We start from the raw sequence: 13,670 nt of genomic DNA on the forward strand, positions 1-13,670 counted from the left end.
GACTCCCTCCCTGAAGCAAAAAGCTGACAATCCAGTAAGGAGATAAACAGCAAGTAGCTGTAAACTAGAGTCGAGTGGCAGAAGGTAATGCTAGAAAGGAAGTGGCTGATGCACGGTAGACAACTTAGAATTTCAGGTGGAGGAGCATGAACCATTGGCAACTTGATAAGGGTATTGACAAGATGATTGGCAGCAGAGTATAAAATTGCCTGGAGTAGGGAGAAAACAACAAAAAAAGAAAGACTAAAAGCCTATCGAAACAGTTATCTAATTTGAACCTTCCCTGCTTGAATTCTTCCAGTGGCTTCCAGACAGGTCCAAACTCCTAGCGTAGTATGCTAGCCCTTCTGTGTTACAGTCCTGTCTGTGTCATCTGGGTTCCTCTGGATCATCTCTCTCCATACCATCACTTAGAACCCCAAACTCTACTCCCATCTAACATCCTCCCACCCCCCAGTAAAAGCTCCACCCTCTCCGGCCTCTAGGGCTTTGTGGGTGCTGCAATTTCTGTTTAGAGGGCCATTGCTCATTTCTTAACTAATTCCTACTTATATTTTAAGACAGTCAGGAAAGTTATCTCAAAAGGAGAAATTGCCTCAGACTCAGTAAGACTAGATTAGGTATCCTTGCCATGTACATCCATAATACCCCTAGTTTTCACTCGATCACAATATTTATAATCTGTACTGTAATTTTCTCCAATTAAAATTTTCTCCAAATCTACTGTGAGTACCTTGAGGGTGGGCTGTGTCTTTTATCTCCCACTACAGTGCTTGCTACACAATAGGTGTTCAAAAAAGTTTTTTGATGCCCCTTCAAAAAAGGAACTTACTGGTCACAACTGAAATTGCATTTTGTTTGCAGTTCCTCTCCTGACCCCAGTAGAGTCACTTTCCTTTTTAATCTATCCTGCCCATCTGTCAGTCCAAACTTCTTCAAATTACTTCTATCAAGGTCTTTCCTTCCTAAGAAACTTTGGCCTCCCTATTGTCTATGACAGCAAGTCCAAAACCTGGTTTTCAAAAGTCTTAATGTCTGTTTGGTCCTACATGTTCTGCTTTATTTCCAGTCTCTATTCTCCTTTATTTCTGGTCACTTCAGATATTCTGCCTTCACTTTTCCTACTGAAATCCCAGCTGTCCTTTCAAGACCCAGCTCAATAATCATTTCCTCATTGAAGTCTTCCCTGGCTCTTCAAACACATATTGAACATATAGTTTACCATTTATTTGGGCACTTACACGTCATTTTGATTGGATGTAACCTCTTCCTGGGTGGGCCTTCTCTCCTTCACAAGATGGCTTAAGTTCCTGGGGGGCAGGAATCGTATCATAATCAGTACAGCAGTAATGATTCAATTTCAAGAAAGTGAATAATAACACATTATACCAGTAAAATGAAAGCTGCCCAAATATGGAATTTGGACTTTAATTTGAAAAACACCAAGAATAAAGAGGTAGATTAGTTACTGTTTAAGTTTGTCCTTTGCTGAGAGGTATATAAACTGGGAAGACGGATCACATAGGTGTAGGTGTAAATGAGAATTTTACTTGTGGTAAGTCATTATTAAAAGGTTCAGCAGGTCATTACTATACATTTCCTCCAGGTCATCATATTTTCTCTAAGGACATTTAGTTATCATCTTAAACATTACACAGTGGGTTCTGTAGAGGACTGCAATGTTACTCTGTAACATCATACATATAGTAAGGTTGGGAATGTGAGTCAAAAGGAAAAAGGTACTCCAAACCTATTATCCCTACAACAGAGCCTATGGGAGTAGACCATGCTTTTCCTCAAGCAAAAGTTCCCTTGGCATATATGGTTGTCCTGTGGATCCTGCTCCAGGGCACTTAATACACTGAATTAATCTAGAGTCAAAAACAATATGTTGCCTTCACAAGCTCGTATTTCATTTTAACAAAGCCTTCTAAAAATACAAAAGTCTTGATGAATTGGGCAATTGGGATTGACATGTATACACTGATGTGTACAAAATTGATGACTAATAAGAACCTGCTGTATAAAAAAATAAATAAAATAAAATTAAAAAATTAAAAAAAAATACAAAGGTCTAACTGAAAAGATTATTTGATGATGTGAAGCACAAATGCAGTGTCAGGCCAACAGAGATAGTTGTTTTGGTACCTGGTAACTTTTCAGTAATCTCAAATTGTTTCATGTATGTTCCTGGCTACTCTATTTAGCCACTGGGTCATTTCCATTTTTATTTTTGAGTTTCTCTTCCTACAATTAGAAACTGAAAACTGTAGTTCAAAGCAAAATAGAAAATACATTAGAATCTCATCTTTACCAGTTCTGTGGTTTTGGGCAAGGTGTCTGACTTCTCTGAGCCCAGTTTTTTAATTTATAAAACGGGAATAATAATATGCATTTTGTAGAACTGCTGTCAGAATTATCAACATATGTAAAATAACTAACACCATACCTGGCATATAGTGAGTGTGCAACTATTATTCTAATGTTAGTTGATTTTTTTTTTTTGATGTATCATACTGAGTAATGAAAGTCATATTAGATGGAACATTTACTATTCTGGTGCAAAATACCTAAAATAACACACTAACAATCAATTTCTGATGACCTCATAAAATCAAAAGATACAATCACTGTTGTCATTAATATGATCTTTAATAAATGGAATAATGCACCATTTTACAGCAAGCCATTTTTAAACCTAAAGAACTTTCTTAAAATCTTCTTCTCCAATGTCTCTGTATCAATACAATCTTTTTATTTAGGTTTATATATATCAAAGCATTTACTTACAGTTATTCATAGAAAACTCTTTAGTGGCTTAATGTCAGCTTTCATAGTGGCATCAATAGATAATACAAAAGAAAAGTGATTTGCTTTATTTCATACTCACACCGATCCATCAAACACAACTTATACAGCATAGCAAGGTCTCAGACAGCTTATACAAAAGCAAAATAACTGAAAGCAATTATTCATAAAATTCATATATGATATTCTATTGGTAATGTAAGAGCAAAACACACCAACAAAAGATACCCGTTAACAAGAAAGAGGGTTCTGAGGAATTGCCAATATTTTTCAGCCTTTCTTATTCCAGAAAAGCATCCTCAGAAATGAATACTCTGTAGCTTATGTTTCTCCTGTCCATTCAGAAAAAGCATGGCAGCTACACATTTCCATATTTCAGCTACTACAACACCCTAAGAGTTAGTGTATTTTACAATTATCCACTTATCTTCATTTGAAAAATTATCAACAGAAAATTAAGGATGATTCCAGCTTATACAAACACTTATACAATATAATCTCCATGGAAACATGACAAGGCATACAAAAACTGTTTAAATAAATAAATGTGACCAGAAAAAGAAAAGCCACAGAAGCCAAGCAATTCAATATTAAGCCAGGACCTATCTTTGAAGTTCATCTTTTATTAATTCAGTGTTCTTAGTGTTAAGCTTCTTTAAAAATATGTTTTCCCTATCACACTTAAGAGGATTGGTAATAAGGTGGAGAGCCTGAGACAAGAGACCGGTTACAAATAACTTCACTGCAAGGATTTTAAGTATACATATACAGCTTACCAATTTGGAGCTTAAATTTGTCTGAAAGAAACATTCTATTTGGATCTGACAATGTGATAAATAGGTTACCATAGATTACCTTCTCGAAACCATCCAAGCTACTACGAAAGCTATAAACTCACTAGTTCACTTTTAGAAGACAGTTTAATAATGTTAAATTACCTCCTGAAAAATTTTATCTCAGAGGAACTTTATCAAGTTCTCCAATTAAAAACACAAAAACAAAATGAAAGTTTGTCCCATCATGTATAACCATTTAACCAAAGAACAGAAATTGTTTGAAGACTGTGCTTCAACTCTAAGGCCTAAATATGCTGCAACATCTAGCCAGTTAGTTGAGTCATTTCCCTCTATCCAGTAATTATAAAACTGGGCAAGTTTTTATGATTAATGAAAGCTGATATTATATTTATGTAAATGAAGTCAAATCATAAGATGAAACATTAAATGAACTGTGTGTGCAACAAATTCAACTGTATCTAACTACTTGTTTGCTATCAATTGAAGTTTTTCAGTGTGCAAAGGGATGAAAAGGGCCCTGAGTTTTTAAGTAATATTATGTCTATAGAGTGAGTCTAAAACAGGAAGATGGTTCTTAAATCTAAAGGTACAAATAAAATGTAAAAAACCCACATGTTGTCTTTTAAAACATTAAAAACAAAACAAGTTGCAGTTTAAAATACAGTAATTTGCTTAAAAATTCAATCATAAACTGGACGCCCTAATGATGTGATAAGATTCCTTGTCTCTTACCCAGATTTTAAAATCTGGGTCTCAAATCAAGTTTAAAAAATGAATATTACAACATTTAATAGTAACACTATGAATATCACAGTAATAAAGGAATTAGAATTTTCAAGATATAATATTTATTTTAGGCATGATTTTAGTAAACAGCATAAATTCTTCTGAAGTATTTACTTTTCAAATGTTATCAGCCATGAGATAAAATCCTAAATTTTTCCTTATATGCACAAATACTCAATTTTAACCAGCCACTTAAAAGTTAAATGAAAGTTGTTAGAGTCCAGTCTATGTTGCAAAACTATGATGAGTATTTCAAAAGTGGTCTGCAAAGATGTTCGTAGACAATACCTGATTATTGTTGGGTTTGCTTTTGAAAGTTAATATTGTATTTTGTGTTTAATATTTGATACAAAGAAATATGTAAAATGTTGTGGCTCAATCATAATGAATGCTAAGCGTGCTGCAATAAAGGTTAAAAAATAGCAAAATGATATACAATTTTGTACGCATGGCTTTTTACTTATAAACTAATGAGAGTATAAAATCATAAAACTCCACAATAGAAAATGTTAGATAATATAAACTTAAGTGCTGATTTGCTGACAATCTGATGGTTGGATCCACTGTCAAATGGTAACATCTTAATGCTCAATTCTATCCTATTTAACTATTACTTAACTGGAGTAATGAATTTGAATATAACAAAATATAATTTTAGGTGTTCTTAAATATAAGTAGGTATTAAAATAAAACTGAGGAGAAAATACTAAAGGAACCAAAGCAATTCTGTCTGAAGAACTGAGACTTAGGTTTTGAGAAGCCTGAAGTACACTGAAGAGTAATGGATATAAAATGAATCAGGAGGGAAGCAGAATAGATATGAAGAAAACTTTCCTGACACAGAAGATTGCAAGTCAGATAACCAAGGGACAGAGTAAGTGAAGACAGAAACTAAGAGGTGAATGAAGGAAAGTAACGGGGAGGTGCATCAGAGTGCCCTGGGATTTTTTCTTTTCTTGTATGTTAGTTTAATCTGGGAACCTGTAGAAAAACCTTCTTTTGATAATATTTGTGTAAACTAGTTTAAACAGTGATTTGCCAGATTTACTTAATCAAGGATTATATTTAGGAATGGATCACTCAAGGTAGTTTTGGCTAAAGTTTACATAGTTCAGAATCTAAAAGTTAAAATGCACTCTTATTTGCTGAAGAGCAAACTGACAGTAAAAGGTATGAATATTTAGAAACTTCCTAGTCTGAAAAAGACTCCTGGGGTGTCTGTGGGAGTGTTATACAATTTCTAGGATAACTGGTCTAGATAATCAACTAACATGTGTGTCCAGATTTTAAGTTTAAGAAGTTAGCTTGGAAGATAGAGTAATATATAAAGCAATCTGGGAATAGTTATGTAATAACCTGCACATAACTGGTAGTAAGTTTAACACAAATATATAAAAGGTTGTATAGAAATAGAATGTAATCTCACATTCTAGGAACTAATTACCTCCAATGAAATATTCATTTTTATAAGAAAAAAAAACCCAAAAAGTTTGTTGAAATTTTTTTCCATTTTAAATGACTTTGAAGAGAGAGGTTTATAGAATGGAAAATTCAGTAAATAGCTGCAGCCTATCAGGTGTTTCATTTGGCTTTAGAAGCCAAATTAGAAAATATTTTAAATAAAAATACTTGCCGAATTTTATGATAACTCCCACTGAAACACATACTTACTTGAGTGTTCCTACCTTTCTTTAATTATTTTCACATTAACCAACACACATTTTCTGGAACAAGTGGATACCTGAAAGGAAGCTATACAAGTTGCTATATAAAAAGGACATTATCCTTCTATCCTTCCTACATCCTCTTCAATTAGTTCTCTGGATTAGTAAAATTTTCTACAGTCACTTTTAAAAGCGGAAATTTTCAAAATGAAGTGAAAGGACTGATGAGACAAAGTGAACATTAAATTAATTCCGTGAAATCAAATATGGAATCAATTTAGGAAAAGGTCTCTGTTCCCATAAGCCTTCGCTTTTCCCTTAAAATTTACTTTACCTTTAGTTTTGCAATATAAGAATGTCAGGAGTGAAGAGAAATGAAATGATTTTAAGATTCATGATGGCAGATATGGGATTGAATTTTGTCTTGAATTAGTAATTTTTTCTCAAGCAACAATCACTACAGACATGTCTGTACATCTCCTTTTGTTTGCCTAATTTCTAAAGTCATTAAGGTATCTGGTTTGGTTTATATACAAGCCACAATTGTGCTGGGGTATAATGACTAAATTTCTTACAAAATGTCAGTCCATTATGCATACTGTCATACAGTGTATAGGCAGTGTGGTGTCAATGAAAGAGATATGAAGAGAGCAAGCCTAGGTTAAAAATCACAGATTTGTCGAATACTAGATGTGGACCTTGGGCAAATTATTTAGCTTCTCTTAGCTTCAGTTTCCCCATCTGTAAAATGGGAATATTAACTATAATCCTCATACGGTTGCTATGAGGAGTAAAAGAGATTATGTGTATATATATATATCCCAGCATTCAGTATATAATAAATGGCCAATTAGTATTAGTATCTACTCCTTTGCCTTCCAATAAATTTTTACACCAATATTTTTTTCCAATTATGCATTTAAAAAGAGGGAACGTTTTAGGAATTATAATTAAATCATTTTGTCTAAACTGAATTCAAATCAAGTTCTTTCAATGACTTAGTTCTGGTATACAATTAGGATAGTTAAGGGAATTAATATTAGACTTTGATTATCTATTACGATGCTTTTAGGGTTATAATACTTTTAAGGTTGAATTTTAGTATTTTTTCATTAAATGAATAGCCTTTAATTCAAAGGGACCCAAATGCTTTTCTACATGCAAAATTTTGTGATGGAAGTTAAATATTAGATTTAATATACATTACTATTACATGAATAAAGGTTGCAAATGAGTATTTTAAGTAATCTTGCTTGCTTGTAACAGCAAACAGATTCTAAAATTAAATGAGTCTGATGTACAATTTAATTTATTAAAATGATCTACACTATTTCTCCTACTTTTCCAAGAGCCTACTAATAAAAACATGGGGAAAGGAAATTATTTGTTTTAAACATGCTCGCATAAAAATGGGAAACTATAAGGAGTTCTTTAATTTGGTATACCAATTTTTGAAAGCATTTTACTATTAAACATCAAAAAATGCTGAAAACCTTACAATTAACTGGCCAAAACACAGTGTAGTAGAATGTAAGACAACTCTTCTGTCAGGAAAAATCAGTTAGACCTCAAATGGTCATTTACCTTTGATGCTTCCAATTGGAGAAGGAATATAATTTATTTGGACTCAGAGATGTTCTAGAAATACTTAAAAGTAATATCCTGGAATGCAGCTGAAAGCCGTTGAAAATCAAGAGAGCCAAGTGAAAATTCATTGGAAAAAATATAAATAATTCATTACATAGATAAAAAATAAGAAAATGAAAAATTTTTATGCTAGATGACTGAAAAATATGTTAAGGATCTGAATCAAGAGAAAGGCCAATAAAATACAAAGGGTGGAAATCCTGGGTACTAGCAAAATAATGTTAATTCTAAGAATTCAAAACCACATTCAGCAATCTAGCTAAACATCTCACTTCATAAGATCACAGTAGATGGCAAACAAAAGAAGGCTTACATGCACAAGTCAGTCACAAATATTTTAGATAGCAAATTGGGAAATTTAGGCTGTCTTTAGCTAAATGATGTGGATAGAGGAATATGAGTGAGAAAATTTTGTCAGGAGATAAAAACCTCAATCAGGAGTTTGGGATTTGTGTTTTCCTCTCAGCTTTTTTATCTCCCAGAGAAATCTTAGAACTTAATTAATGTCTATTAAGTACTTGAGAATCTGGAAAAAAAAAAGTGAGATCTTCATTGTTTGTAAATTGATAGAAAACAATTTGTGCTCATAAAAAAAGTCCCTTATTTGACATAAAGTGCTTTATTTAAAAAAACATGCAGAGATTGTTTTAGAGATGATTATCAGTAATGAAAGAAGCAAAGGAAGCTTTAAAAAAACATGATTTGAAGATACATAATGTTATCACTAAAAGGTACATTCTAATATAATGTAAATAATAAATGCTCACATATCAAAGATGATATGAAAAACTGGCAAATGGAAAAATTATGAAAATAGGATTAGTGAAGAAACAGTTTTGAAAAGAGAGAGGTTAAGTCTCAGGCTGCTCAAAAATGATAGGTTTGGCAGCAATCCTTCCTTCCACAGGGATTTGGCATGCCAGTTGAATGATTTTTCCACACAGTGTTTTAGGTCATGGGAAGAGGAATCATTTTCAGATAAAGTTACCAGGCTTTGCTTGGGAAAAGAAAAAAAAAAGATACTACAGGTTCAAAACTATGAATTACTTTTGAAGTTATTTTAAACAGGATGTAATTTTATTTGAGTCAAACGGCCTATTCAGAGAATGAAAGCTATAATACTATGTTGTGTTAACCATCTATCTACTTAAAAATTCCATATAAGTATAGCTCTATAAGTTTTCTGATAAAAATGTGCTACTTAAATGAATATGGAACATGAACATACATATAAAAAAATAAAATAAAATGGAAAACAGCTAATATTTGACTTGCTCATTGTTCTACGCTCTTACGAACTTCCAAAACCAGAACCAAATACGTTTATTAAAATGCCTGGAAGGAAATGTTTAGGATTTGGAAGGATAAAAGAAATGGCATTTCAAATTAGGTTTTGGTAGTTCCTTCTTTAGAGCCCTTTGAGACAATGTTTTTGCATTCTCCATAAGGAGAGAGAAAGCAAGAAATCAGGTAGCTGCTTTCTCTTGTGCAAAAATTCACTGTCAAAGAACTGACCTGCTGAAAGTATGGAGGATGGGGGAGGAAAATGTTCATATCTTGGAAGAATGCGTATTCTGTTAGGAAGAGAACTTATGAGAAAGCTATTTGTGGCCTATAGACTATTGCACATTCAAACAAAACACAAGAGAAAAGAAAGTCCAACAGATAATGTGTTCAGGAACATATCAACATATAAACTAGCTTGTGCCCAGAAATAAAACATGGATACTAGCTAGACACCACTGCAGTCAAACCTGTATTAATTTGTTTCTGATTTAATGACCTTTAGAAACTGGTCCAAACTGATTATCAGCAATACATTGTTTTTGCTTTTTTTTCTTAAAAAAATATTTTGAGACCACTTTTGATACACACACATATAATTCTGTGGTCATACAGACAAATATAACTTTAGCGAGACTAAACAAAAGTGCAAAACTTAAAAAAAACAAAATTAAAAAATATGGAAGCGTAAGCTAAACTTTTCTGCATAGCTGAAATCTATTTAAAGCAAGTCCTTGTTGCAGGGGTGGGAGGGGGTACTGACAGGAGAATAAAGCAGTTTTTTTTTAAATGTCTTCTGCATGTTTAAATGATGCAAAAAATAATTTCACTCCATAGGCTTGGAAACATTTCACAGACAGTTCATTCCTGTATCTTTTGACACCATGGTTGTGGCAGTGCCTCCTTCTGCAAGGTAAACAGCGGTGCTGGATTTGGAATGAACTGCCCTGTCTTTGCCATTGTTGTTGACCTCACAGTCCAGTGGTTCAGTGGAGATGACCCAGGTGGATGGGCGCCACCGTTTAAGAGAATAGGGAGTTTTCACACGTTTCTTGATTTTTTCACCAGATCCTGATTTGCCATCTTGTGTTGACTCACCTACTGAAAATAAAAGTGCAGAAAAATGAACTATATATAAAGAAACTATTAAAAAGTAAAAAGTTAGGGTTGTAACTGGAAAAGAGATCAAACTAATATCTACAGGAGGAGCTAATGGACATTTCTTGAAATTTATGATGCTAAACAACATTTTTCTAGGCAAAACTTAACTAACTTATTTTTGAGACTCTGTAAGCCCAACATTTTTATAACTGGTTGAATTATTCCACAGGGCAAGGAAGAAAATATAGAAAAACCACAAAAAGCAAAAACAGGAGAAAATCCCAAGTTCTCAATTGTATTCTCAAATCCTTTGGTTATTGGTAGCAAGCCTAACTTGGCAAAATGCATTTAATCATTCTACTTCATGATCAAAGTAGGCACCTGGAATATAATACTTTTCAGAAGAATGACATAAACACTACAGTACAAATTTTCTAGTAATTTCCCGTCTCAGACCTGACAAGACATTTTACTGATATGGAACCTTGCCATAAGGTATGTCAACTTTTCTATAATACAAGCCACTCAAGCAAGGGGCTAGATTCTACTGATTTTGGACAGCTGAATCCCTTTAGCCCATTTCTTACTCCTTGACAACAACCATAAAACATGACTTAGTTTTTTTTTTTTTATAAGTGCTATCAGTCTAAAAGAGAAATCATTTTGTACAATGATGACTGTTAAAGGTTTTGGTGAGCTCTCCTGTCTTGTGTTACAGTCCCTCTAGGACCATAAACCAAGTATCAAGTTGCTAGAGGTCCCATAGCACAATGCTACAGGCATGTGGGAGACTCAACACACGACTCCTGAAAAAACTGACATTAAAAACCAAGAACAATTTTATAGTTTCTTTATAGTGACTTTTCTGAATTTTCTCTGGACTTTTAAGATTTATTAAGATTAGTCAGATAAAATCTAAATGTGTATATAATAGATATAATATGCTCAACAAACTGTTTCAAAAGTTATACTGGTATCATTTTACTTGGATCTTTTAAACTGGTGAGTACTTTATCTCAACTATTCACAGAAAGTATGTGAGTTGCATTATAAACCAGCAGCTACATAAGGCACATATTAAATTGGTAATTATTCTGATTATTGTGACACTGACTTTTTAATTATCAACAAAAAATTACTTTTTTCTTTACAATAGTCTAATTACTTTTGAAGTCCAATCAAATGTGGAAAAGTAAATACTGCTGTTGAAACAATCTGTTTCTATCTAAGTAGTTACTTAAATGGTCCCAAAAGACAAGCAGGAGAGATTATATAATCCCTCCACTTACACTGCAAACTGCTGTCATCAAGGACATTTGTGGCTGAAAGATCCAGAGAATTAGGCCTCTGTGCTCTTCTAGGCTTTGATGGTCCAGGGTCTGCTATTGTGCTTGGAACACCCTGTGTAAGAACATCTTGCTCTGAACATGGATTGCTGTTGTTGTTATTGGAATTAGTTCGGCCGCCTTCCAGTGGCCGTTCCCTCCTGTCCACAAGACGATCCAGAACACCTTCATCGTGGCCAGCCTGTTGCTCTCGTCTCAGTAAAGGTTCATGCTCATCAGGACTGGAATTAATATTCAGCCGGGTGTCCTCACCAATGAACTGATTCTGCAGCATTTCTTGGGCTCTATGTGCCACTGTGTTGGCTGTCTGGCCAGATGGTACTACCCCATTGGCATACTGGGTAGTGGCAGCATGGGAGTTAACGTTGTGGTTTCTACCTGCCACACCATTCATGGTGACCGTCACCACATGAGGTTCTGCAGCATTGATTGTATTCATCTTGGCAACTCCAGTTTCTACTTGTTTCAAGTTTGATTTGTGCTTGCTGCCAAATTTCAGCCGGGGCTCCTTTGTTGAATTTTTGGTGTTTAAAGGCAAACTAGTAGGTCTCTTAGGAAGGTTCTGTTGCTTGGGGAGAGGATAGATCTGAGCAGGTGGGACATCAGGAATTAAACATGCTTGGCCATTTGCAGCCTGTGTGAAGTCCTGCTGCCCAGTCACTTCCACCGCAAGCTTTATGAGGGGGTAAAGCAAGCTAGAACTGGTACTGCTCAGGGGGTCTGGCGCACTGAACTGTTTAAGAGAATGCTCCATGAGATTCTCATCAGAACTTTCCTTGAGGTTTTTATCAACTTCTTTTGGGTCCAGCTTGTTGGTCTCCAAGTCTTCTTCTGTCAGTTGTAAGCAGACAGGGGTTGGCCCGATTGTCTGTGAAACATTTGTAGCATGCAGATTTGTTTCATCTGGGTATGGCATCTCAGATATAGTGGTCATGCCGGTGCTTGGAGTGAGGCCAGTGGTGTTTGTGGTTGTAGTGTTGGTAGACAGGCTGGTGACGCTTGTTTCAGGGCTGGGGATTCGAGCTTGTGCTTGCTGCCGTTCATAGTTAATCGAGTTTCGGTTCTTTTCCCCTATAGTCAAAGGAGTGCTGGACATCGAATGCTCAGAGGAAATATTCTTCACAATGCTGTCAGTGTGATGGATAGAGTCTTCAATGTATGAGGAAGAAGAATAATCTGGATAAGGGCCAATCTTTGGCACACGCCTATTGTGTGACAGGTTGCTTAAAGAAAGAAAAAAAGTGCCACGTTGAGAATACATTTATGACAAACTGACTCTCCAAGTTTAACACCTCTAATTTTAAAGTATGAACTGCTTTTTATTTTATTTCTAACCCACAGTATTCTAGAGATTATTTAAGAAAAAAAATTATAATCAAATATTAATCAAGTATCAACTAATAACTTGCTAAAGGCTAGTTTTATACTACTTAACCCTACCAAAAAACCTATGTCAATCTAGATATGATTTTTATAGATGTTCATTATTTTGGTTTATAAGAGTTATTATTTTTAAAGATCTCCCCTATAGTTTTGTAATATTAGCAAATATATCTTTATAAATTGTATATTTGCACGAGACATGAAGTTCTGTGAGAGGAGGAACCAAGGCATGTGTCTTTTGCGTTTCCACCATTCTAGATACACAGTGGCTACTCAACAAATATTTTACCAAATAAGTTCCAAATAGTAAAAAGAACACAAGCTTTTAGGTTGTTCCAAAGTGTTCCATTAAATGGCATAGTCTAGCAAAGAAACATATCTTCCTAGGTAGACTGAGCCATATCAATGAAGGTCTTAGATATGGGTCTTAGGGCCTAGAGTACAAGGCAGAATGTGACACTCATATTAAAAAAAAAAAAACCAAAGATTCAGGGACTTCCCTGGTGGCGCAGTGGTTAAGAATCTGCCTGCCAATGCAGGGGACACGGGTTTGAGCCCTGGTCCAGGAAGATCCCACATGCCGTGGAGCAACTAAGCCCGTGCGTCGCAACGACTGAGCCTGCGCTCTAGAGCCCAAGAGCCACAACTGAGCCCGTGTGCCACAACGACTGAAGCCTGCGCACCTAGAGCCCATGCTCCGCAACAAGAGAAGCCACTGCAATGAGAAGCCCACGTACCACAAAGAAGAGTAGCCCCTGCTGGCCGCAACTAGAGAAAGCCAGCAGGCAGCAACGAAGACCCAAATATATAAATAAATAAATAAATAAATAAATAAATAAATAAATAAATAAATA

General features: G+C 34.7%; 1 protein-coding gene across 2 annotated transcripts in view; it reads right to left on the reverse strand.

The window, feature by feature from the left end:
- Positions 1-8,310: 8,310 nt before the first annotated feature.
- BMPR2 (bone morphogenetic protein receptor type 2) overlaps positions 8,311-13,670 on the reverse strand; it is a 187,384-nt gene continuing 182,024 nt past the window's right edge. The window contains exons 12-13 of one of the 2 annotated variants that reach the window (XM_029224751.1): positions 11,377-12,656; positions 8,311-10,087 (exon numbers count right to left, since the gene is read on the reverse strand). In XM_029224751.1, coding sequence (XP_029080584.1) covers positions 9,837-10,087; positions 11,377-12,656 — 1,531 coding nt within the window. In that variant the 3' untranslated portion in view covers positions 8,311-9,836. The remainder of the gene's footprint in view (positions 10,088-11,376; positions 12,657-13,670) is intronic. The other variant, XM_029224752.1, reaches the window with a different exon arrangement.

Source organism: Monodon monoceros, unplaced genomic scaffold, assembly GCF_005190385.1.
Source record: "Monodon monoceros isolate NGI ecotype Baffin Bay Population unplaced genomic scaffold, NGI_Narwhal_1 Super_Scaffold_16, whole genome shotgun sequence".
NCBI lineage: Eukaryota > Metazoa > Chordata > Mammalia > Artiodactyla > Monodontidae > Monodon > Monodon monoceros.